Consider the following 24,488-nt stretch of genomic DNA (forward strand, 5'->3'; position numbering starts at 1 on the left):
ACGGGTTTGTCCTGGGACACGGGGAAAGGAATGTGCAGAAAAGAGTTTCATGTCTATACTGAGCCCTGCTAGGCCCCCCCACCCACTAGACCCCCACTCCCTTCCCAGAGCCAGGGAGAGAACCCAGGAATCCTGGTTCCCAGACCGCCCCCCACTAGACCCCACTCCCTTCCCAGAGTCAGGGAGAGAACCCAGGAATCCTGGTTCCCAGACCCCCTGCTTTAACCAATAGACCTCACTTCCTTCCCAGAGCCAGGGAGAACCCAGGAGTCCTGGCTCCCAGACCCCCCCTGCTCTAACCAGTAGACCTCACTTCCTTCCCAGAACCAGGGAGAACCCAGGAGTCCTGGCTCCCCTCCCAGCCCCACCCACCAGTGGCTATTAATATCCTCCCCTCGGGCTACACCCCTCCCACGCCCTGGTAGCCAATCTCCTCGGGTGTCAGAGCCCGGCTGCTGGTCATGAGGAAATAGAAATCACCTGACTTTACTTTCGTTTCCCTAGGTGGAAATCTTGGACGCTGGCAGAGCGAGCTGTGGGGCGGGTAAGGGGGGGGGGTAACTACCATCCCTGGGGGGCAGACTCGCTCCCTCCAGTCTATCCCCCCCACGGGGCAGGTTCGTCCCCCACCCCCCGGCCCCTCTGTTCTGCCCACCCAGACACCCCACCTGAGATCTCAATTGCTGGTTTCGAACCAGTGGCACCTGGGACGCACCCAAGGTAAATTCCAGCCACCCCCCGGCCTCTGCCTGGCGCCCGGCCCCGGCCCCACCAGCGCAGCGAGCCGCGCCCGGCCGCCAATCCCCAGATCTGCTTTAAAAATCCCCAGAGGCTGAAAATCCCGCTGCCCCCGGGGCACTTGCGCCTCGGAGTGGAGCGGACGGGGGCGCAGATCGCAGCGGGCTCTCCCCAGGTGTGACGGCTGGGGACACGGGATTTCCTCCTTCAACAGAGTCGGGAATTAGTAGTGTTTAGTTCCAGGGAGCCAGGACTCCTGGGTTCTCTCCACAGCTCGGGGAGGGGGACTATTGGGTTACAGCAGAGAGGGCTGGGAGCCCGGACTCCTGGGTTCTCTCCCAGCTCTGGGAGGGGAGCTGGGAGCTGGAACCTCTGGGTGCAGTGGGGCTGTGGCATGAGGTGCTGGCTAAAGAGCGTTTCCTCATTTATTGGGGTGCTAGTGGGGATGGGGGGGGTGTCCCCAGTAAACAAGGACAGCACTGGGGGACTTGGAGCTCAAGAAGTGGGATTAAGACATGGTGTGTCCCATCCCTGCTCTGAGAGTCAGTTTCCCCCTCTGCCAGCCCTCCTGTTTGAGCACAGGGGGTGTGAGGGGGTTAATCCATTCATGTCCTGTTGTCTCAGTTCTCCAGCGGAGTTTGGCTTTAGCCCCAGCCCAGGAGGAGGGGAGATCGGTCAACTGGAGCTCGGCCTGTCACCCCCTGTGTTATGGGAAATGCAAATAATAAAGGGTAAGTGCTCCAGTCCCACCCAATTCAGGTCTAACCTAGTCCAGAGCTGGGGCTAGAACCCACGAATCCTGGCTCACAGCCCCTCTGGTCTATCCCCTGCCCCCCCAAGCTGGGATAGAACCCAGGAGTCCTGGCTCACAGACCCCCCTGCTGTGTCTCTCCCAGGCCAATCCCACCCCCCTCCTCAAAGCCAACTCCAGAGGGGATGGTGAAGCGACTCCAGGAGGACATCACCTGCTCCATCTGCCTGGACATCTTGGAGGACCCCGTCTCCATCGAGTGCGGCCACAACTTCTGCCGGGGCTGCCTCTCCACTCACTGGAGCGGGGTCTCAGCCTGGGAGTCCCAGTGCCCCGAGTGCCGGGCTCCCTGCTCCAGGGACAGGATGACCCCAGACACACGTGTCAAAAGCCTGGTGGAGAAAATCAGAGACCTGCCACGCGAAGAGACGCTGACAGTAACAGGGACAGCGAGCCCTGAGGTGGGTGCAGCCATGGCTGGTCCAGAGATGCAGCCACCTCTGGGGCGGGGCAGCTGGGGAACAGCCACATGGCTGCACCCTACAGCACAGCACCCCCTAGCCCCACGCTGGGGCCCTGGGGTCAGAGGGAAGGCCGGCTAACGGGATTCCTGTGTCCCTTTAGTAAGGGGTCAAGTTCCTGGGCTGATAAGGGGGGAGCTGGGCACACACGGCTCGGATCTGCTGATAAGAAATTAACCCCGGAGCAAACAGCCTGTGACTCCAGCCATGGGGCCCCAGTGAGGGGACTAGCTGCCTGGAAGGTTGGGTGTGTGGGGAGAGGATGGGACATGGGGCCTTTCCCCTCTAGGGGGCACTGGCTTGGATCTGGCCCAGGGCGGGACTGGCTGGTTCAGGGGATGGGAATGGGGTACTGGGCTCTGATCCAGGGCACAGGGGACTCACCATCTCAGGGGTGGGGTCCCAGCTCTGACCCTGCTCTCTCCCTGTAGCAGGGGCCGGGGGCTCAGCCAGAGCAGGGGCGCCCGGTGCAGCTGGTGCGTCTGGACGAGGAAGGGGGCCTGATCCTGGACGAGGAGGTCCTGAGCCGCTGCCTGGAGCAGGGTGGAGTGGGGGACGCCCCCGTCTGCCTGGTGTCCATCATTGGGGAGCAGCGCCGGGGCAAATCCTTCCTGCTGAACTACCTGCTGCGCCGGCTCCGGAGCCTGGTGAGTGGAGCCCTGATCCCCTCCCAGAGCCGGGGAGAGAACCCAGGAGTCCTGACTCCCAGCCCCCCCCACTGCCCTAACCCAGTAGACCCCACTCCTCTCCCAGAGCTGGGGAGAGAACCCAGGAGTCCTAGCTCCCAGCCCCCACTGCTCTGACCCAGTGGGGAGCTGTGTGTCGGTCTAGACCCTCGTCTGTGTGTCCGTCTAGACGGAGTGTTTGTTTAGACTTCACCGAGTTTGTGCTTGTATCTGTCTCAGCCTGAGTCTGCCTGTCCATCATCTTTCCAACGCGCCGGTCCCCACGCTACCTGCCTGCTAATAAAATACCCACAGTCCCCCTGCCCCCCTGCACTAATTGCCCCTCCCCCCGTATCTCCCTCCCCCCAGGATGTGAAGGACGGATCCTGGATGGGCCGGGAGGAGGAGCCCCTGGAGGGGTTTGAGTGGCGAGTTGGTGCCCACAGCGTCACCAAGGGGGTGTGGGCGTGGAGTCAGCCCTTCTGGGTCCCCACCGAGTGGGGGCAGGTGAGTGGGAAGAGGAGGGAGGGGAAATGGGGTGGGGGAGGTGAGTGACTCCAGCAGATCTCTACTTGGTGGAACAGAGCAGACAGGGGCTGGGGGGGCTCTGTGACCGGGGCCTGGGAGGGGAGGCAGGGAATACAGTGCCCTCCCAGGGCCCGGGTCTCACTCGGTGCAGGGGGCAGAGTGGGGAGCTGGCGTGTGACCCCGGCCCGTGGCTCCCCCCCAGGTGGCCGTGCTGCTGGTCGACACAGAGGGCTCCATGGACATTGTCAGAGACACAGCGACCAGCGTCAAACTCTCCGCCCTCTCCATGCTGCTTGGCTCCTACCAGGTAGGTGCTAGGGGGCGCTGTGCTGCGGGGGGGGCGGGGCAGGGCTCAGCGGGGGGCGCTCTCCCCTGGCAGCCAGGGCTGGCCCCGATGCCCCAGGTTGGCACTAGGGGGCGCTGTGCTGCGGGGGGAGGGTCGTGCTGGTTTCTGTATCTAACCCTGTCCTCTCTGATTACTTGCAGATCCTGAATGTTTCCAGCCAGATAAAGGACCCTGATCTAGCATATCTGGAGGTGAAGGGGGAGGAGGGCAGGATGTGGTGCCGTTCTCATAGAGCCCCCATGGGGTAGTCTGCCCATTCTACAGCTGGGGAAACTGAGGCCCAGAGAGAATCAGTGACTTGCCTGAGGTCAATGGGGAGTCTGTGGAACAGCCAGACATAGAACCCAGGAGTCCTGGCTCCCAGCCCCACTCCCGCTCTAACCCACTAGACCCCATTCCCCTCCCAGAGCTGGGGACAGAACCCAGGAGTCCTGGAGCCGTATCCAGCAGGGCCCAGCTTCTGTGCTGCTCCAGGGTCTGGAATTCGCCCCTGCCCGAGCTCGTGGCTTACTGAGAACATGGGTGTTGCCCGGAGTCTGGAAAAGTCTCAGTATTTGATATCTTGATCTATTCTGTTCCTACTGTTGGTGGGCATGGGGGGCAAACAGAGCCCCTGGCATGGGGCATGGGGCAGGGAACTTTGACTTGCAGTTGTGCTCTTTGGCCACTAGGTGTCTCTGCACCACAGGGGGAAAGCCGTGGGACCCCGGTAACAGACCGAGACCAATCTGGAGCAGCAACTTTGCGGGGGTGGGGTGGGGGCTGTTGGTAGGATTTCCATCCCCACCTACCCCCAGGGCACACGCTGCCTCCCCGCCCCAGAGATCCCAGACTCACCCCCCTGCTCTCTCTGCTCTGCAGATGTTTCTGCACGTGGCCGAAGAGGTGGGAAAGGAATACGGGCTGGAGTCCATTCAGGTGAGATGACATTTCCCACCCCGCACCCTGCCCCATGCAACCCCCTCACCCCACTGCATGGGATGTTCCTGCCTCAGCCACCCCCTGCCCCGCACCCGAGGGGTTCAGCCTTCCCCTCCTGACATCGTCCCGTCTCCCCTGCAGCACCTAGACCTGCTGGTGCGGGATTGGAGCAACTCCACGGTCCTTGGAACTGACGGTGGGAAGGAGCATCTGAGAGACGTCCGACAGGTGAGTGTGGGGAATGGGACGTGGGGCCTTTCCCCTCTGGGGGGTGTTGGCTCTGATCCGGCCCCAGGGCAAGGGCCTGGCTGGCTCTGGGGAGCCGGGAATGGGTCCCGGGGTATTTCCCTCTGTTGATGTCTCACTTTGCTGATTTCCCCTGGCTCCGGCAGATGCTGGCGGCGACGTCCCCTTGCAAACACCCCAAGGCCCTGGAAGCGCTGAGCAGAAGCAGCAGCCGCTGTTACCTGATGCCCTTCCCCGGCAAGCGGATCATGACTGGGAGCCAGGGAAGCCTGAGAGGTAACGGACGCGGGACAGCGGCTCTGAGCCTGCGCGACGGGGCGTCTCCATTTCTGCCGGGGAACGGGCTACGCTGGGATGCTCCGGCTCCGGGTTCATTGCCATGTCCCTTCCCCTTCGCAGACATGGATGAGGATTTCCGGGACAGCCTGAGGGACTATGTCACCGCCCTGGTGGGCTCGGCCGGTCAACACGTGTGGAGAGACCGGCATGGGGCGCTGCTGACTGGGACACAGCTCACTGCTCGGATAACGGTGGGGACTGGCCAGCTGGGGATGGGGTCTCAGTAGGGGGCGCTCTACCCTGGCAGTCAGTGCTGACCCCATGCCCCCATGTGGCAGTAGGGGGCTGCGCTGCAGGGAGTGGGGTGGAGGCTTAGCCCTTTTTGCTGAATTTCTGTTAATTAAGAATTAGGGTTGTATTTATATCCTAGCAGAATCCCAGCTTGGATGGTTCTACTGAGCCTTCCTACATCATCCAGGGAAGTTCTTCATTTCCCCGCCAAACTGATTCCCACCGTTGTCTTATAGTCGTTGCCCAGCTGCCCTGCCCCAGAGGTGGCTGCATCTCCGCGCCGGGCGAACCATCCCCATGTTCACGGTTTTCTAAGCCCAGTGGAGTCTGTATTGTGATTTCTTGTGCTTTCTTTGCAGAAATTCTCTGATCTGATGAAGAAACATCACTGTGGCTTCTCCTCTCCCGCTCAGGTACCTTCTCTGCTGTCTCTGCCTCTGACCTGATCTAGGGGTGTGTCCCACCTCCTGAATTCACTTCCGATGTAAAACTGCTTCCTACTTTTGTCTTACTGCTGCTGCCTCGCCCGAAAGGTGGCTGCATCTCATGTCTGGCAAGTCATCCCCGTGTGGGGTTGCTGTGAGGCTATTCCCCAGCTGCCCCACCCCAGCAGTGGCTGCATCTCGGCACTGGGTGAGCCCATCCCTATGCAGTGTTGTGTGTGTTCCCCTATGCTCCACCCCAAAGGTGGCTGCATCTCAGGAATGTGTTACCACTTGTTGGAAAATGGTGTGTGTGGTTTTTTTTTTTGTTTTTTTGTTTTTTTTTCTTTTCACCCCGCAGACAAATTTGAGTTTCTGTTGAAATATCAAAAGCTGAAATACTCTGATCTGGAAATGCCTCTGGTGTCTGATGGGAATTATAGCTTAGAGATTAATGGTGATATCCCATCTCCTAGAACTGGAAGGGACCTTGAAAGGTCATCAAGTCCAGCCCTCTGCCTTCACTAGCAGGACCAAGTACTGATTTTGCCCCAGATCCCCAAGTGGCCCCCTCAAGGATTGAACTCACAACCCTGGGTTTAGCAGGCCAATGCTCAAACCACTGAGCTATCCCTTCCCCCCCAGAGCGTGGCTCTGCATGCTCCCCTTTCTCCCCATAAATCAGTTATGGTCAGACTGCAGCTCCCATGATGCACCACAGAGGAGGGAGATGATGCATCATGGGACTCCATGGCTGTGGGGCATCATGGGGCTTGTAGTTTGGGTGCCTGGCGTCAGGCAGAGCTGCCGCAGTGGCTCATGGGAGTTGTAGTTTCACACTGGCTAGCGGCGTCGCTCTGTTACATGAGGTTGCTGTGGTGGAAACTGCAGTCGCTAGGTTGAGACGGGGCCCCATAAACTGTGGCTGACCCCAGCCTTGTCCTCCCTGTGCAGATGGCCATCACCTTCCAGAACCAGAGAGTCCTGGACAGGGCCAGCGCAGACCACGCTCTTTTCCTGAAGGAGAAGGTGAGTTTGGGGGGAGGGCTCTGTCCAAGCCAGGGGAACCCCAGGGAACCATCCCAGTGAACACTACTGACTGTGGGCTTGGGGGTAGGAGACGGGATCTCGTATCTCCAGCTCCCAGGGTGGGTATAGAGATGAGAGGCTCAAACTCCTGCACTGGAGTTGTGGGGTGGGGGGGGTAAGATAAGTTTGCCTGTGGCCAGCTGCAGTAGTGGAGGTGTGATGGCCCAGGTGGTTAATGGACTGGACCAGGACTATGAACTCCTGGGTTTTGTCCACTGCAATGCCGCAGACTCCCCTGGGTGAGTCACGGAGTCTCTCTCTCTCTCTCTGGGCCTCAGTTTCCCCATCTAGCAAAGGGGGAGAATGATCCTACCTTTGGGGGTTTTAGCCTGTGAGCTTCTTGGGGCAGGGACGGTCTCTCACTGAGTTTGTGGGCTGGGCCCGGTGCAAGGGGGCCCCATCTCAGTCCTGGATTGTGTCCTGCTCGGCGCGAGGGGGGGCCCCCATCTCGGTCAGGGGTGTGTGGAATCTGCAGCACTTGCCCCTTCTTACGCCCTTGGCCGTCTCCTCTCCCGGCGGGCGCAGGACAGCGACTCCCAGAACCCAATCATCTGCCTGAAGGTGCAGCCCAGCAAGATGGCGAAGTTGTTGGCGGAGCGGCGCGGGCAGTTGTTGTGGCGGTGCCGGACCGACATGCGGGAGCCGGCGCCGGAGACAGAGGCCCAGCTGACGGAGCTTGAGGAGGACCTGACGCGGGAGGCTGAGACCTTCCTGGAGATCTACGGGAAGCGCTTCAAGAAATTCGCTATTTGGGCAGGTGCGGGCACGGGGGCGCTGATCCTGGGACCGGTGGGCGGAGCTGCCGGCGCCGGGATCGCCGGTGCTGTCCTCGCTGCCGAGGCGGCTGGGGCGCTTGCCGTGGCCGAGGTGCTGGCCATTGGGGTTGGGGCAGGTACTGCAGCCGGGATCTGCGTGGGTGGGGGCGTGGGCGGGGGCATGGGGGGGAACATCGCCCAGAAGGATCGGCAGAGGGCTGAGGCTGCTGGCGACGGAACTGATGATCCATCCGATGACAAACCGCTGATCTGATCGGTGCCCCCCCCCCCACCAATCTGGGGCTGACGAATGGGGTGAGGGGGCTGCAGCGTGGCCTAGACATGAATCCCACAAACCACCCCAGAGCGGGGAGCCAACACCCACAGATTCTAAGAAGGGACATTTAGATCCTCTCGTCTCCAGCCTGGGTGGCACAGCAGGTCAGAACGCCACCCACTTCCCCCTGCGTTGGGCCCAGTATCTCCCTTTGGACTAAATCCTCTCCCGGAAGGGCGGCCAGTCTGGCTCGGAATCGGGAAAAGATGGAGACCCCACCGCTTTGCCAGTGGTGAAAAATCCGGTGACTCGTTTCCGATTGGAGTTTGTCTGGCTTTAACTTCCAGCCCTCGGTTCTCGCTCTGCCTTCCTCCGACGTTGCAGGACCACTCCGGCTGCAACGCGAAACGCTTGGAAACGCCCGGCCGCTGGTCATGTCCTGAGATCGCCCGCTGCGGGTGACAACGGGCACCTGGCTGAGTTCCAATGTCGGCAGTCCTGTGGTCTGGTCCTGGGAGATAGATCTCCAACCACCCCTCTGAGCGGGAAGGCGGGTCCAGGGGGGAGGGCACAGGAAGACCCTGTGGGTTCCCTGCTCTACCAGGGACTTCCTCTGTGACCTTGGCCAAGTCCCTTAGTTTCTCCATGCCTCAGTTTCCCATCTGTATAATGAGGGTGATAATGCATTGAAAGATGGTGAGGGGTTTGAGCTCTACTGAGAGAAAGCGCTATCCAAGAAACCGGCATCGTTATTTATTCCGGGGGAGGGCTATAAAACCATCCGAAGCTAAAGGGAATCTGTTCCACACCCATCAATGCACGCCGAGCAGGGGACACCGTCTGGCCAACTCCACAGGAAGTCTCAGCTCCCACCCTTCAGCGCTGGTGAAAGGGCAGGACTTGGGCTTGGGGATTTCCAATCAATGGGGTCTCGGGCTAACGGGACTCTCCAACTGTTCCACGCCAGCCTCCGCTGGCACCTACTATCCGATAGACGCTCTAGCGTGAGATACGGGGTCCGCTTCATCCTGGCCTGGGCTTGGTGAATCAGGAGCGCCCCTTCCCATCACAGATTCCAAGGCCTGGGTAATACAGGCATGACCCTGCCCTGAATTAATTCCTGCTTGAACTAGAGTGATCTGTTAGAGAAACTTCCCATCTCGATTTAAAAATGGCCGGTGATGGAGAATCTGCCACGACCCTCGGGGAATTGTTTCAATTGTTCTCACTGGTAAAAATTTCTGCCTTACTTCCAGTCTGAGTTTAGTGTAGCTTCAACGTCCAGCCATTGGATCATGTTAGACCTTTCTGTGCTACACTGACGGACCTATTGTCAAATATTTGTTCCCTGGGTGGGTACGTATGGACTGGGATCTAGTCGCCCTTTAACCTGCTCTTTGAGTCTTATCTCCCTAAGAACTCCTTGGAAACCTGATATCAGGGCTGCGGGTTTTCAGAGGCTGCACCTCTCGGGACAGAGCAAGAGAAAGCAGAAGTCACTTGAGACTATGGACTGCAAAGTGGTTCTGCTGGAAGGTGGACAGTCAATGGGTCCTGGGTGCAGGACAGTCTCAGAGCAATGGAGGCATTTAAGCAATTTCCTTTGTGCGCAACAGGAGGAAAGGTATTTGGGGCACTGGGTTAGGGTGTCAATGTACGGATGAGTGCGTGTGTGTGTCTGTGAGCACCTGTAAATGACCGCCCTGGGGAGTGCTAAAGAGAAATCTCCCAGATGTAAATAACTGTGAAGTTCTGACTCATCAAACCTTGAATGGCGAGTTCCTAGTTTTGGGACAAGTCTCCACAGAAACCGCAAGCTCTAATTCGGTTAGAGGAAGATACAGCTGCTGCTTATAGGAAGTGCTTTGTTAATGTGTATTCCTGTGGTTGGGGGGCGGGGGAGAGGAAACACCGAAGGGGAAATAGATTAGCCATTAAACGAACAGGAGTACTTGTGGCACCTTAGAGACTAACACATTTATTTGAGCATAAGCTTTCATGGGCTACAGCCCACTTCATTGGATGCATAGAATGGAACATAGAGTGAGGAGATCTATAAACATACAGAGAACATGAAAAGGTGGGAGTTGCCCAACCAACTCTAAGAGGCTAATTAATTAAGATGAGCTATTGTCAGCAGGAGAAAATAACCTTTGTAGTGATCATCAAGATAGCCCATTTAAGACAGTTTGAGAAGAAGGTGTGAGGATACTTAACATGGGGAAATAGATTCAAGGAAATGCGGTGATGAAAACTGGAAATGGGATGCGAGCCGAAGCCTCACCAGCGCTGAGAAGAGCGGGACAACTACCTCCCGTGTCTCACATACGACCTTCCAGTTAATACACCCCAGGTGACATTTCTCTTTCTCTTACATCCCCACCACACTCTTGTCTTTAAAAAAAAAAGAACAGGAGTACTTGTGGCACCTTAGAGACTAACAAATTTATTTGAGCATAAGCTTTCGTGGACTACAGCCCACTTCATCGGATGTTACTCTGAAACCTGACTCTTGTCTTTGGTGATTTGACTGCATTGATGACTTGATTCTAATATTGCTGCTGTTAATTTGATTACTTGATCTTATTTTCACCTCCACTGGAGAATGGCCGAGTCAGTTGGGTAGAGTTTGTGTTGGCTTGGTCTTAGCGATCTGTTTTCTTGATTTTGTATTCAGGGTTGTTTTACATGTAACAAAATGGCTAGAAAGCACACTGGGTCATTTTGTTCTTTCAATCAGCAACTTGGGCCGGAACCGTAGAGAATCTTTGTCTGAAACCAGCCAAGCCACTTGGGAAAGCCATTAGCTTCCCGTAAAGTAACTCTGGTTCTCATAGGGGTCTGGTGCCTGGCATGAGATAACCCTGATCCCAGCTGCAGAGGAAACCCTAAGGCTAAACAGCTCCTCATAACCTTAACCCCCGACTGGGTATGTGTCACTCAAATCAATTCCCTGCCTTTGCAGGGGCGGTGGTCATGGTGCAGCTCAGCCTCTCCTGTTCTCTGCCCGTGGCACATGACAGTCAGTCTCCTGAGGGCTGTAATGCTTGGGTCTAATTCCAGCTGTTGGCTTGTTGTGGGGGTGGCTGGGGGATGTTGGGGGGGCGGGGGAGAGGGGGAAGCTGTGATATACAGCTCAGAGTAGCTGGTCTGGCCATGAACCCTAACCTAAGCAGCCCCCATATTTAACCCTCACCTTTAACCCTACCTCTAACATCCACCCTCCAACCCTGGCACTAACCCTTTGTCTAATGTCTAATCCCTGCCTTTGCCCCAACCTCTAAAAAGGCACCCGGCTCTCGGAGCGGAAGGTGGGGAAGTTTGGGATGGTCCTTAGATCCTGGGGGAGGTCATTCCACCATCTGGACCAGGCCCTGGAGAAACGTCTGTCTCCCACACCGATGAGCTTCAGCCTTATTGTAGAGAACTCCACTGGGCCAGCAAGTCAACCATGTCTTCATCCTGGATCTCTCAGCTCTTTCAGACACAGTGGACCCAATGCATGAAGTGCCTTAAGATAAGGTTGAGACCATGAACTTGATTCAATATTGTAGCACAGATGTGGGCATATGGCCCCTGTGTCCGGCCTTCTTCTCAATATTTCACCGAAGGGGGTCATGTGTGGGCTCTGCCGAATGCTGGGAAGCAGCCGCTTGTCACGGTTATTGCCAGATGTTTGTATGAGCAACGGTTTTAGAGCCAGGTCCCAGGTAGGACATTGAGTTTTGAATCTTCTGGGAGTCAAACATGAGGCGGGGGGAGGCTGGAAGCCAACCCGGTCAATGTGAGAACAATGCATGTCCGGGGAGGCAGCCTCTGTTTGCTGGCTGGACGAGATGCAGGCTGGCCATCTACAGAGACAAACCGACCCCAAGGGAATGCTCAGGCGAGGGGGCCCCTGGGCTCAGAGACAATAGCTTGTGACTGGATAAGAGCAGAAGAAATGGCCCATTACAGGAGAGTGACTTTGCCATCAGGGGGAACAATGGATCCCAGTCTCTGGACTGGACAAGCACTGTGAGAACCAAGCAGTGGGAGAGAAACACCTCAGCAGACAGGAAAGGAACCTGTTAGCAAGGATGGGCTCTAGATGGCATCTGATATTTTCCTTTTACCTGTCATCTCAGGTTTCCAAAGCCTGTTCCTTGCTTTTTATTTGAATCTCTATCTGAGGCTCTGTTACATGAACTTCAATTTATCTGATTGTAAACCTGTAAGGGACAGGGGGACTGTCATGAATAGGGGGAAGAGGTAGCAACCTTTATGTATCCTTGGCAGGGCTGGCTCTAGGTTTTTTTGCTGCCCCAAGCAAAAAAAATGTTGTCTCTCTCCCACCACCTGCACTCCCCTGCCACCCCAGCCCTGGGCTCTCACCCCCCCCCCAACCCGCACCCCCCTGCTGCCCCAGCTCTGGGCTCACACACACACACACACACACACACACACACACACACACCCTGCCACCCCAGCTCTGGGTTCCCCGTACCCTCCCACCATTAACCCCCACATACACCTCCTGCCGCCCCAGCCCTGGGCTCACACCCCCCACACCTGCACCCTCCTTCCGCCCCAGCCCTGGGTCACCGGTAACTCGCTCCCACGGCAGGTCATTCAGCAGGAATTTTGGATGTGCACAGAACACAGACAGGATTGGTTCCCATATGGTTACAGAACTGCAGTAAAGTGGAACAATTTTCAGCTTGTGTGATTGGAGGATATCTGGATGCATATTATAAGACTGTCCTACATAAATGAGGAAAAGTTGAGGTGTCTTTATTATTCTTTTGTTCCACTCTTTCTTTCTATGGGGAATTTGCCAATGCACTATCACTGTCTTCCTTTTAAACAAACAAACAATCAAAAGGCAATGGCTGTTGAAAATAGCAATTCCAGTCCTAATAACCACTGGGAAGCATTTCTTGCTCAATTTTATCCTACTTTTTCTACAGCAAGTCACAGTGGATCAGTAGATTTGATTGGGGAGAAATGAAGTAACAGCCGCCCAAACTGAGCTTGAGCACTCCTGAATTTTGAGGTGTTCAAATCTGGAAGGCAAGTGCTGGGGGGAGGGGGGGGGCTGTGGCTCCGCAGGGGAGCACGGCAGCATGTATGCAGCAGTGAGTCTGGCGCTGCGCGAAGCCAGACACGCTGGTCTGAGTGGCACGGTAAGAGGACTGGGGGGTTGGAGAAGGGGTAGGAGGTTCCGGGGGGGCAGTCAAGGGACAGGGAGCAGGGGGGTTGGATGGGGCGGAGGTTTGGGGGGGGCAGTCAGGGGCAGGGAGAAGGGGGGGTTGGATGGGTCAGGGGTTCAGGGGAGCAGTCACGGGACAGGCAGTGGTTGGATAGGCATGGGAGTCCCAGGGGTTTGTCAGGGGATAGGTAGGGGGTGGAGTCCTAGGGGGGAAGTTGGGGGGGGGGGGGGTCTCAGGAGGGGGCAGTTGGGGCCAAGGACCAGTGGGGCTTAGATAGGGGGTGGGGTCCTGGGGGTCAGTTGGGGCAGGGGTCCCAGGAGGGGGTGATCAGGGGACAGGGAGCAGGGGGGTTGGATGGGGCGGAGGTTTGGGGGGGCAGTCAGGGACAGGGAGAAGGGGGGATTAATGGGTCAGAGGTTTTGGGGGGGCAGTCGGGACAGGCAGCAGTTGGATAGGCATGGGAGTCCCAGGGGTTTGTCAGGGGACAGGTAGGGGGTGGAGTCCTAGGGGGAGAGTTGGGGGGGTCTCAGGAGGGGGCAGTTGGGGACAAGGAGAAGGGAGGCTTAGATAGGGGGTGGGATCCTGGGGGGCAGTTGGGGCAGGAGTCCCGGGAGGGGATGATCAGGGGCAGGGAGCAGGGGGGGTTGGATGGGTTGGGGTTTGGTGGGGGGCAGTCAGAGGGAGTGGATGGGGGTGTAGTACGTGAAGGCACTGTAGTAAGTAAAGGCCTAATGAAGGCCCAGTATGAGGCCTGAACTAAAGTAATGGTCAAGACTTCGCTAATATGAAGCAAAGTTAAGCTGTGAGCAAGAGGCAGGCCCTGCTCACAGAAGTTGGCAAGGAAAGGGCTGATGTTGCAGAAATATATATTCACCTCGCATAGTTAAAGCATAAACATGGTACCAAGATACACTATACCGGAACATTCCACAGATAACAGGGAACAGGCCGACCCATCCCAATGACAGGGGCAAAAGGGTAAAATGATGGATAGAGTTGTTTTGATCGAACCAACAGGTACAAGGTGTGAGGCGGCACCTTACTACGTAGAGGGGTTGTACCTTGCTACGTGAAGGGGTTGCACCTCAATACGTCAGGAGTGATGTGTAACATGTTTGTACCTGTGTATAAGAATGTGTCCCTGGGGTGGTGTCTTTGTCCGGCCACGGGGGCAGTGGAAAGTCCCGCCACTGAGCCGGGTCCTTGCCAAGAGGCATCTATTAGTAGTATGCCCGGTAGACTAAGTAATCTACAGGGAACTGCAATTGTGTCCGAGGTTGCAATAAACCTGTCCGAGGTGCCTTTGTACCTTACTAGACTCTGTGGTTATTGGGGGTTCTCGTGGGGTTTGCTGGGTCAGCGATCTGCAGAGCTGGGGCAGCACACCGAGGGAACACACGCACGCAGCCGAGTGATATCAACAGGAGAAAGCAGAAGCACCACACCGGTAGCCTCTCACAACAGGGGGCAGGGTGGGGCTACCCTCCCTCCCCACGGAGTGTCCTATTTTTTGAATGTTAAAATATGGAATCCCTGCTCCCAGTGCAGCTCTCCATTCACTGCAGCATGAGGTCTCAGCTTCCTCACCCCTCTTTCCTGTTGGTAGCGGCCAAGGGAATGCTGGGAAATGTAGTTCTTTCCCTGCTCCGGGGCTGGCTCTATAGGCAGGGAGCGAACCAAGGAACTACAGCTCCCAGGGCCCCCTGTTGGGTCTCAGCTCCCAGGCTGGATCCCTGCCGCCCCTGCAAATGGGCTGCCCCAAGCACCTGTTTGCTTTGCTGGTGCCTAGAGCCGCCCCTGATCCTTGGCAGCTGTACTGAATTGCGTTACCTGTAAGGGATTAAGTAGTTCAAATAACCGAGTCGGCACCTGACCAGAAGGACCAATAAGAAAAGAAAATACTTTCAAATCTGGGGGAGGATTTGTTTGTTGTTGTTGTTCCCTCTCCGGACGGAGGGAGAAGCCAAGCGGGTACAACATCTCCTGAAAATATACCTGGAATAATCCATTTAAATCCACAGAAATTGTAAGTAGGGCAAGGAAATGCGTTAGGTTATCTTTGGTTTAGCTTGTGAATTCTCCTATGCTACAGAGGTAGTTTTAGTCTTTTTGTAACTGTGAAGCTGAGCCCAGAGGGGAATCCTTTGTCTTTTTAAATCTTTTTATTACCCTGTAAAGTTACCTTCCATTCTGATTTTGCAGGTGTGATTTTAAAGATAAATAAAGTTCTTCTTTTAAGAACCTGATTGATTTTCAGTATCGTGAAGCCAAAGGGTCTGGTCTGTGGTCATATTGCTAAAGCAATTGGTTGGTATTTTATTCTCAAGTCTCCCAAGGAAAGAGGGTGAAGGGGCTTGGGGGGCTATTTTGGGGAAATAGGGATTCCAACTGATCCCTGAATTTTTGTGTAAATCACTTGGCTCAAGTGTAGAGGAACCCAGCGGAACTAAAGCTCCATCTAGGTCTAGAGGTTGGGTTGGAAAATCCATGTCTAGCTCACAGACAGGCACCGCCGGCTTGTTTTCTGCATGTAATTCCCTTCTGCTCCAGTGCTGTATGGGATAGACTCTGTTTAACTACTTACATTTTTAGGCTGCGAAGTCTGAAGATGACTTAAGGGCATAATGGGTTTGTACTTTGCCAGCCAAACACTGTCTTAAATGTCAAGAAATAATTTAAGGAGAGCGTGTTGAGAACTTTTTGTCAAACATTTTTTGGACAAAAAAGGGCTTTTGGGCCAAATTGAAAATGTTTGTTTTGGTCCAAAAAAATTGTTTTCTTGACAAAAACAAAACCTAATATGAAACAATTTTTGTTTTTACAAAATTATGTTCCTTTTCTCTCATACTCAAAAAGTGTGTGTGTGCCCCTTCAAATGGTCCTTATGGATAGCTTTGGGGTTAGACTTGGGACCCAACTGTGTCCAACGCACCACTGCATTGACTCAGCTCAGTGCTGTGGAGGGTCCTTCCAAGGTTTATCCAGTTTTGGGCTCTCACCTGTCGGAGAAAAACTGAGTTCTCACTATTTTGTTTAGGTACAGCAAGTCAGAGGCTTTATTAACTCTCACATGTGCAGAGGAGAGAGAGCAAAGCAGGTCTCTCTACAGGTAAACAATTACAGCAAGCATTTATACCTTTCATTACAGATGTAATGAGGGACAGCAGCATTTTGTTTATACATAGGCCATCTTGATATCTCATTTCCTCACTTGTTTTGACTCTTGCCTACATACAATTAGTTTCTACACCTTATCTATACTGAGGTCACAATGACTTCTTACACAGCTCTTTCTCATCCGTCTCACACAATCCTCACACAATCCTCACACAATCCTCGCTTCTACAAATCTCGCGTTATCAGGGTTATCAGGGTCACAGCTAGCTTGACTCTTGCTAACAAAGACTGTCTCTTGCTAACGAAGCCTGACTCTTGCTAACAACCATCATGCATTGCAGTTCCCTTCTACGAGGCCTGACTCTTGCTAACAACCATCATGCATTGCAGTTCCCTTCTGTCAGTTCTTTTCTCTGCTTCCACAACCCCCCCCTTTTGTACTTCTAGTACAACAAACATTCTCAAATCTCTATTTGCATCAAGTCCTGGACTTCAGATTCTAAATCAGATGCTTCAGCCTTAGGGGTTTTGATTGGATGCAATGATAATGCATGATTAGCATGAACATGGAAGGTATTACTATTATTACGTCTTTTACAACAACGATAACATAATCCTAAACTAACTAATAACAATACAAGCAATAACATTCCCATAGCAATACTATAATGGGGTTGTTGTACAGCCTTTGTCATAAAGCACAATACATCATATTTAGTACATAAGGTAGATACTCTATAAGCAGTGTGAAAGGCATACTTTTCTACTTGATATACATTTTGAAGCATGTGAATTTGCCCTTGTACCTCAGAGATTTTCTGAATCTCAGGTAACAATGAAAGCAAATTTTGAAATCTATCAGATAGTAAGCTAGTCCAATTAAAGGGTATCTGGAACCTAAGGGCTACTTGAAAAACTCTATCTGCAGGCCAGTAAATGATATGATTGCCTGCAGTGGTAGTGAGACTAAAATGTATGTCTTGTGATATGGTGTCATTAACATACACACAGCTATCATTAGCTTGGAAGAGTAAGTGTCCTGTCAGGGTAGTTCCTTGTCCCCTACCCTCCCAGCAAACGTAGTCATAGACAGTGACAACTTCTCCTGGCTTCAGTTTACGGGTACACTGAAGCTGTGGGGGTTCTAATGGCCAGAATGTCCACAGGTTACCTAACCCCATCCAAATGTCAGGTGTAATCCTAGGAGCACTAACTAAAAATCGATTGGGCATACCAGGTGGTCTAATTTCCCAGATGTCTCGATGAATTACCCAATCCCATATGCATCCTCCCCATGGACCCGGCAGGATACGGTATGTGGGAGCCCACACCCCCTGTACCGGTCCATATGCTTGGAAGGAGCACTGAGAACGTCCACACTTCCACCCAGAAAGTTTCCAAGTATGTCTCCATGGCCACAGATCAGATGGTACTCCTGACGTGTCTGTAAGGGCAGTGGGCCAAGCCTGGTGCTCTAGATCATTCCGAATGGCCATTAGCTGGTCATTCAAGAAATCCTGAATCTCTGAGCATGCTAGATCTCACTGCAATGCCTTCCCAGCCTCAGTGATATTCAATACCATCTCTGTCAGTAACTTCTGGGTCATAGAACTAAGGGCGGAGATAACATGTAACTCACCAACTCCAGCCTGTACCTGGGTTAATTGTGCTCCAGAAACAAGGCCTATGGCCTTCTCTAGTTGGCCCAATTTCTCATCATGTTCCTGATTCTTAAAAATATTCCAAACTGCTGCTGCACTATTGGCCCCATCCCACAGGGATCCGGTCAAGTCTCTTCTCTTTCTAGAAGAAATAACCCAAGCCCTCTGTTGTGCTAATCTAATGGCAGCCCCTTGTGAACAGTTCGGGTATGTAGAGGTAATCTGGAAACTGGATAAGGGCAATGAAAATTTAACAGTTCCCAGTGTGGTGTTAATCACAGTCCATCGATATCCTACTACATCTCTCTTTGGTGTAGTACTATACCACATCTGTTGGTCAAATACCTTTATGTATTTCCGGGAGGCATTAACATTAATGGTATAAGATGGAGTGTATTGCAGTAAGGTACAAGTCACATTATCAGTCACTGGAATCATTTCTATGCAGGTAAAATTTCCAGTGGCAGAACAAACTCTTTGAGTGCTTGTTCGATTGTTCACTAATTGGGTGATCAAATAACAATAAGGGCCTCTTTCATTTAACACAGTACAAATTCCAGGAACAATCATCATATCTATTTCACTATAGAACCCATCAATTGCAGTTATTAATTCTTGGGGTTCACTAGTAGTGATATCATGTACTTTTATCTCTACAGATCCATTTGTTTTCCATTCAATTGTTTGCTCATATACATTATCTTGAACTTTAAAGAATAATTTCTCTGAGCAAAATTTCAGTAAATCACTGAGATGTGAAAGTCTTGGCCAATGAGTTTCATTGGAATGTGTAGTACTGTTTGTACCTGGATAAGTTACAGTGGTGGTGGCAAGGGTCAAGGGACTAGTGGTGGTGGGTGTAGTCTTTGTAGTGGCAAGGCGTTTTTGATATTCATCATCTGAAAGCCAATTAGGGAGGGCAGTGCATCCTGAAGGTACCTGTCCATAAGCACAAAGCCCTGATCCTGGAAAGAATCCACCCCACCACTGGACCCCACATTCCCAGGAACGTTCCCCACAGTTCCCTCCTTGCCAATAAACAATACTTCGTTTCTTCCACCAGGGCCAGTTCTTAATGTCTTTTGTAGTTAGAAAGTTCTGGACTTTGGTGGTTTCAGCAGAGCGAGTGTTTCTTCTTTTCTTCTTTAAAAACAGTTGTGATTCACCACAGTGCAGGGGAGAGGTTACTAGCACTTCACCCTGTACTGGTGTGGTTCCTGTAAAAGAATTCAAAGGCACAGTAGATCTGTCAGTGGACAAGGGAGAGGTTACTAGCACTTCACCTTGTCCTCTTTCCCTGCTGTCCAGGAGGCACAGCAGAGCTAGCAGGAGAAACAGGCTGATCAGCTGCTGGAGAATCCTCTCCAGGCGGAGGGGTCTTTTTGCAGTGTGAAGCATGGGTCCAGGTGGGCAGTCCTTGGCACTTCACAGCAGTGTTGGTAGTTAGCAGGACTTGGAAAGGACCTTTCCAGCGTGGAGCCAAGGCAGTCTTTCGCTGATGGACCTTTATGTAGACCCAGTCTCCTGGTTCCAGCGAGTGGCAGGGCTGCACAGGATCCTTGGGTAGTGCTTCTTTCACCTGTGTATAGAAAGACTTAACACATTTCATTAGTGCCTGACAATACTTAAGCATTGTGTCATCCATTAAATGAATGTCCATCTGAGCTAGGGTCAGTGGGGGCGCAGTTGGTAGTCTCATCGGGCGCCCTGTCAGAATCTCATGAGGGCTGAGTCCAGTCTTTCGATTGGGAGTGGCCCTCATACTCATTAGTGCCAGAGGAAGGGCATCTGGCCACTTCAAGTTTGTTTCAGCACAAATCTTGGCCAGTTTATTTTTCAGAATTCCATTCTGGCGTTCCACTGTCCCAGCAGACTGCGGATGGTGGGGACAGTGAAGGTTGTGTTGAGTCTGCAAAGCTGCACATAACTCCTTTACAATCTGTCCAGTAAAATGAGTTCCACGGTCACTGTTGATACTCACAGGGATGCCAAATCGTGGTACAAAATCTTTAAGCAGAAGTTTCACAACAGTCCTGGCATCTGCTTTCCTGCAGGGAAAAGCTTCAACCCAATTTGAAAATACATCCACCAAAACCAATACATATTCATAGCCACAACATTTAGACAGTTGAATAAAATCAATCTGAATATTTACAAAAGGTCCCCAAGGGGGAGGGGGAGCTGCCTGCCTAACTTTAACAGCTTTACCAATGTTATGCTGCTGACAAATCACACATTGTTGACAGTAGTGATGTGCAATGACTGGGAACCCGAATGCACACCAATCTCGGTTAACTGCAGCAACCATCCCCCCTTTGCTCACGTGAGCCATTCTGTGGTATACACGAGCAAGATAGGGCATTAGCATCTTCGGTGCAACCAGGCGACCAGCTGGGGCACGCCAAAGATGATCAGGGTGTAGAATACAGCCATTAGCACTCCATAAACGTTTCTCAGCTGCCGGTGCAGCTTCCTGGATCTTGGCTAGATCCTCAAGGGAGGCTAGTGGAGGCTGTTCAATCAAAGCACAAGTATATTCAGCCTGAGGTGCAGAAAGGGCCGCTGCTTTGGCTGCAGAGTCTGCCAAAGCATTTCCACGGGTAACTTCATCATGAGGGGTCTGGTGAGCTGTACATTTCACGACAGCTATAGCTTTGGGCAATAAAAGAGCATCTAAAAGAGCAGAGACATACAGACTGTTCTTAATAGGAGAACCAGTGGATGTAAGAAAACCTCTATACTTCCAGAGCAACCCATAATCATGTACCACTCCAAAAGCATAACGAGAGTCTGTATAGATTGTAACTGCTTGATCCTGAGCGAGAATGCAGGCTCGAGTTAAAGCCACAAGTTCGGCCACTTGAGCAGAAAACACAGAAGGAAGGAAAGCACTTTCAATAACAGCATGTGCAGAGCACACAGCATAACCAGCAACCAATTTGCCCTTAGAATCTCGCAAGCACGAACCATCTACAAAGTAAATAAGATCAGGATTTTGCAGAGGCACATCTAGTAAATCATCTCTTGGACGAGAGAGAACCGATGTCACAGACACACAGTCATGTGGGTCTCCGTCTTCGGGCCCAGGCAACAAGGAGGCAGGATTTAGAACAGGGCAACGAGCCAAAGTAATATGAGATGAAGACAACAAGACAAGCTCATATTTTGTAAGACGAGAAGTGGATAGATGCTGTGTCTTAGATTTTAACAAGAGAGCAGCCACAGCGTGAGGAACAGCAACAATCAAAGGAGAACCTAAGACAATAGATTCAGATACCTGTACAGCAAGAGCTGCTGCAGCTACAGCACGCAGGCAAGGGGGAAATCCAGCTGCCACAGCGTCTAGGGCAGTACTGTAATAAGCAATGGGACGGTGTTTGTCTCCGTGCCTTTGCGTTAATACAGCCAAAGCAAACCCATTACGCTCATGACAGAAAAGAGTGAATGGTTTAGCGTAATCAGGAAGTCCCAGGGCTGGTGCACTGGACAGACTTTGCTTGATAGCAACAAAAGCTTGTTCAGCCTCTGGAGACCAAGGAAGAGGCTCAGGGGTACCTGACTTAGTCAGATCCTGTAAGGGTTTAATCATTGTTGCATAGCCTAAAATCCATTGTCTACAGTACCCAGTCATGCCAAGAAAAGTACACATTTGAGAAATAGTTCCAGGCCTCTTAAAGGAACCTGGAGTGCATGTGCCACACTTCTAGTAAGATAACGGGTACTTTCCTCAGAGGGATTAGAATCAGGGGAGCTACTGGGAGGCTCAGAATCACCTCTTTGTGGTGAAGAGGAGGCTTCTCTCCCAGGGGAAGAGAGAACAATGTGTGCAGCTGATACATGCGGTGGTGAAACTGGCACTGCCGGGTGAGATTCGTTAGCAGACCCATGCTGTGCAGGGGGAGGAGGCAGCACGGGCTGCTGCTGCTGCTGAATGTTACTGAAGAAATCTAAAATATCCTCAGCAGTTTCCTCCTCACTGTCAGACCTAACTAATTGGGGATAAAGGGGAGCAGAAGGAATTGCTTGAACGGGATTAGGATACACAGGAGCTGAAGGAATCACCCTAGGGGGAAGACAGCTGGATGCCTTGCATTTAAGCTGTAAATGTTGCACTTGAGCTTTTAACTTTTCCTGGGAGTCCTTTAGACTCCGCACTCGAGACTCGTGGAGTCTCTTTGTTGCTTCCTCCCACCAACAGACAAATTGCTCCCACTGTGTATCAGAGGCTTTTGGTGAAGCCAGAGTTTCTTTAAGGTATTTAAGTTTGTCTAAATCAAAGGTACCTTCTAGTGGACATTGTTTAGATGGATTAGCACGCGTGTAAAGATTCCAACTATTTAAATACCTGCAGGTTTTCGGGCCATAATGTACGTACATGAAATAAGCTGGGGTACCCTTAGGGGGTGAGAGGGAAGACTTAGACTGTCCCCCACCCATTTTCCAATCACACACTCAAAGGGGAAGGATGCCCTGTCCGCGCTAGCGGCTCATAAACTAAGGATTCTCCCTACAGGGTATTCACACAGGAGTGACTAACGAGGATAGCCATGACCCCCTACACCTCCCTTCAGCAAAGAGCGTCGGCTAATCTCAGAGAGAAAGCGCCGCTTACTCTGTTGCATCCAGTGAGATGGTCAGACTGTCTGTGGCTCACACGGAGAGGAAAAGGGGAGGGAAGATGGGTGCACACACTCCTAGACCCAGGTAGCCTCCTCGCCGGACGATGCCAGGCCGAGTCAACCTACATGGGTCGGATCTCCTAAAAGATCCTCTAGTTACCGGGCTTGCGTTAGAGTAGTTCTGGTCACGAGCCAAAAGACTTCGCAGAGTACTCTGGGCGTCTTCCGGTAACACTCAATTCACACTGTGTACACACACACACACACACACACACACAGACTACACACACCAACATACCAAGGCCTTATACCAGGTACTACTCCTGAGTACCTCCAGGTACTATTCCCAAGTACCTCGATGCATCACTTGAGGCGGTAAAAACCCCTCTTGAGGCAGTAACAACTCCTCAATACAGGTGCAAACCCTATGCACCTAGCATATGCTTACAGGGGGCGGCAAACAATTCCCCTATTACGCCGCTCAGCATCTGACCTTGCTGCACAGTCAATAAGTTCGGATGGCGTGAGCCCAACAGGGGCAGACGGCCCCACGGACAGTCCTCCTCCGACACCCCAATAGAGATTTCAAAAGGTCTCTTACCTCTATTGTGGCGCCATGGGGTTCGAAGGGGAACGATCCGTAGCAGCTGCCGTTGCCTCAGTGGGCGTTGCCATCCCGGACGAGCCCCCAAATTGTCGGAGAAAAACTGAGTTCTCACTATTTTGTTTAGGTACAGCAAGTCAGAGGCTTTATTAACTCTCACATGTGCAGAGGAGAGAGAGCAAAGCAGGTCTCTCTACAGGTAAACAATTACAGCAAGCATTTATACCTTTCATTACAGATGTAATGAGGGACAGCAGCATTTTGTTTATACATAGGCCATCTTGATATCTCATTTCCTCACTTGTTTTGACTCTTGCCTACATACAATTAGTTTCTACACCTTATCTATACTGAGGTCACAATGACTTCTTACACAGCTCTTTCTCATCCGTCTCACACAATCCTCACACAATCCTCACACAATCCTCGCTTCTACAAATCTCGCGTTATCAGGGTTATCAGGGTCACAGCTAGCTTGACTCTTGCTAACAAAGACTGTCTCTTGCTAACGAAGCCTGACTCTTGCTAACAACCATCATGCATTGCAGTTCCCTTCTACGAGGCCTGACTCTTGCTAACAACCATCATGCATTGCAGTTCCCTTCTGTCAGTTCTTTTCTCTGCTTCCACACACCCTTCCTTCCCCTAGCATTGTGGGACCCGAGCAGGGCCTGCTTCCAACAGCTTCCCCACACGACCTTACAGAGAACCAGAGAGATGTCAGGATAGGAGGGACCATGAGAGGTCACCTAGTCCAACCCCCTGTGGCCCTGCGCAGAGGACAGAGCAAGGAAACCTAGTGACAGGGGTTTGTCCAACCATCCGCTGAAAACCTCCAGTGACGGGGATCCCACAACCTCCCTGGGAAGCCTGATCCGGAGCTGAACGACTCTGAGCGTTAGAGAGTTTTTCCTAATATCAAACTGAAATCGCCCTGACTGCTGATTAAGCCCGTTACTTCCTGTCCTACCTTCGGTGGACAACTGATCTCTGTCCTCGTTATAACAGCCCGGGACGTGTCTGAAGCTGTTATCAGGTCCCCACTCAGTCGGCTTTTCTCATGATTAAACAGGCCCAGAGTTTGTAACCTTTCCTCCTAGGTCAGGGTTTCTAAACCTTGGCTCATTTTTGTTGCTCTTCTCTGGACTCTTCCCCAGTTTGTCCACATCTTTCTAAAGTGCCAGCCCAGAGCTGGACCCAGGACTCCAGCTGGGGCCTCCCTAGTGCCGAGCAGAGCGGGACGATTATGTGACACTGCACCCCACATTCATCATCGTGGGATCACGATGGTGGGATTCTGGCACCATTATGCTGCACCTTGTCCAAGAGATGTTTTGTGAGGTGTCGGTGGAAAAGTGAGGAGTTGCTGAATAGGATTATCCTCTTTGTGGGCCTGTATCGTTTTTGTGTCTAACGTTATGAATATTGACTATGGCTCTGTATTTCAGCCCACATGACACTGACCT

The 24,488-nt window shown here is 52.6% G+C and overlaps 1 protein-coding gene across 2 annotated transcripts; it reads left to right on the top strand.

Annotated features, from left to right (window-relative positions):
- The first annotated feature begins 401 nt into the window (after window positions 1-401).
- LOC101938975 (RING finger protein 112-like) lies at window positions 402-12,593 on the top strand. Of its 2 annotated transcripts, XM_065591185.1 has the most exons (15): window positions 402-544; window positions 1,363-1,469; window positions 1,635-1,950; window positions 2,442-2,657; window positions 3,045-3,182; window positions 3,406-3,510; window positions 3,690-3,740; window positions 4,411-4,467; window positions 4,612-4,698; window positions 4,863-4,992; window positions 5,116-5,246; window positions 5,646-5,699; window positions 6,663-6,737; window positions 7,323-7,554; window positions 11,118-12,593. In XM_065591185.1, exons 2-15 carry the CDS (start codon window positions 1,447-1,449, stop codon window positions 11,333-11,335), a joined length of 1,833 nt encoding a protein of 610 aa, XP_065447257.1. In that variant the 5' UTR covers window positions 402-544; window positions 1,363-1,446; the 3' UTR covers window positions 11,336-12,593. The 2 variants fall into 2 exon arrangements, with proteins under 2 accessions (XP_065447257.1, XP_065447256.1); XM_065591184.1 differs by lacking the exon at window positions 11,118-12,593 and having other exon boundaries at window positions 7,323-9,078.
- The last annotated feature ends 11,895 nt before the right edge of the window (window positions 12,594-24,488 follow it).

The sequence above is a fragment of the Chrysemys picta genome, chromosome 4 (assembly GCF_011386835.1).
Source record: "Chrysemys picta bellii isolate R12L10 chromosome 4, ASM1138683v2, whole genome shotgun sequence".
Lineage (NCBI taxonomy): Eukaryota > Metazoa > Chordata > Testudines > Emydidae > Chrysemys > Chrysemys picta.

Excerpts from the sequence above, each read along its gene's own strand:
- LOC101938975 (XM_065591184.1), top strand. The coding sequence starts at position 1,447 with ATGGGAAATGCAAATAATAAAGG. Across the intron at positions 4,699-4,862 it reads ATCTGAGAGACGTCCGACAG|ATGCTGGCGGCGACGTCCCC; the intron begins GTGAGTGTGGGG and ends TGGCTCCGGCAG. Across the intron at positions 4,993-5,115 it reads GAGCCAGGGAAGCCTGAGAG|ACATGGATGAGGATTTCCGG; the intron begins GTAACGGACGCG and ends TCCCCTTCGCAG.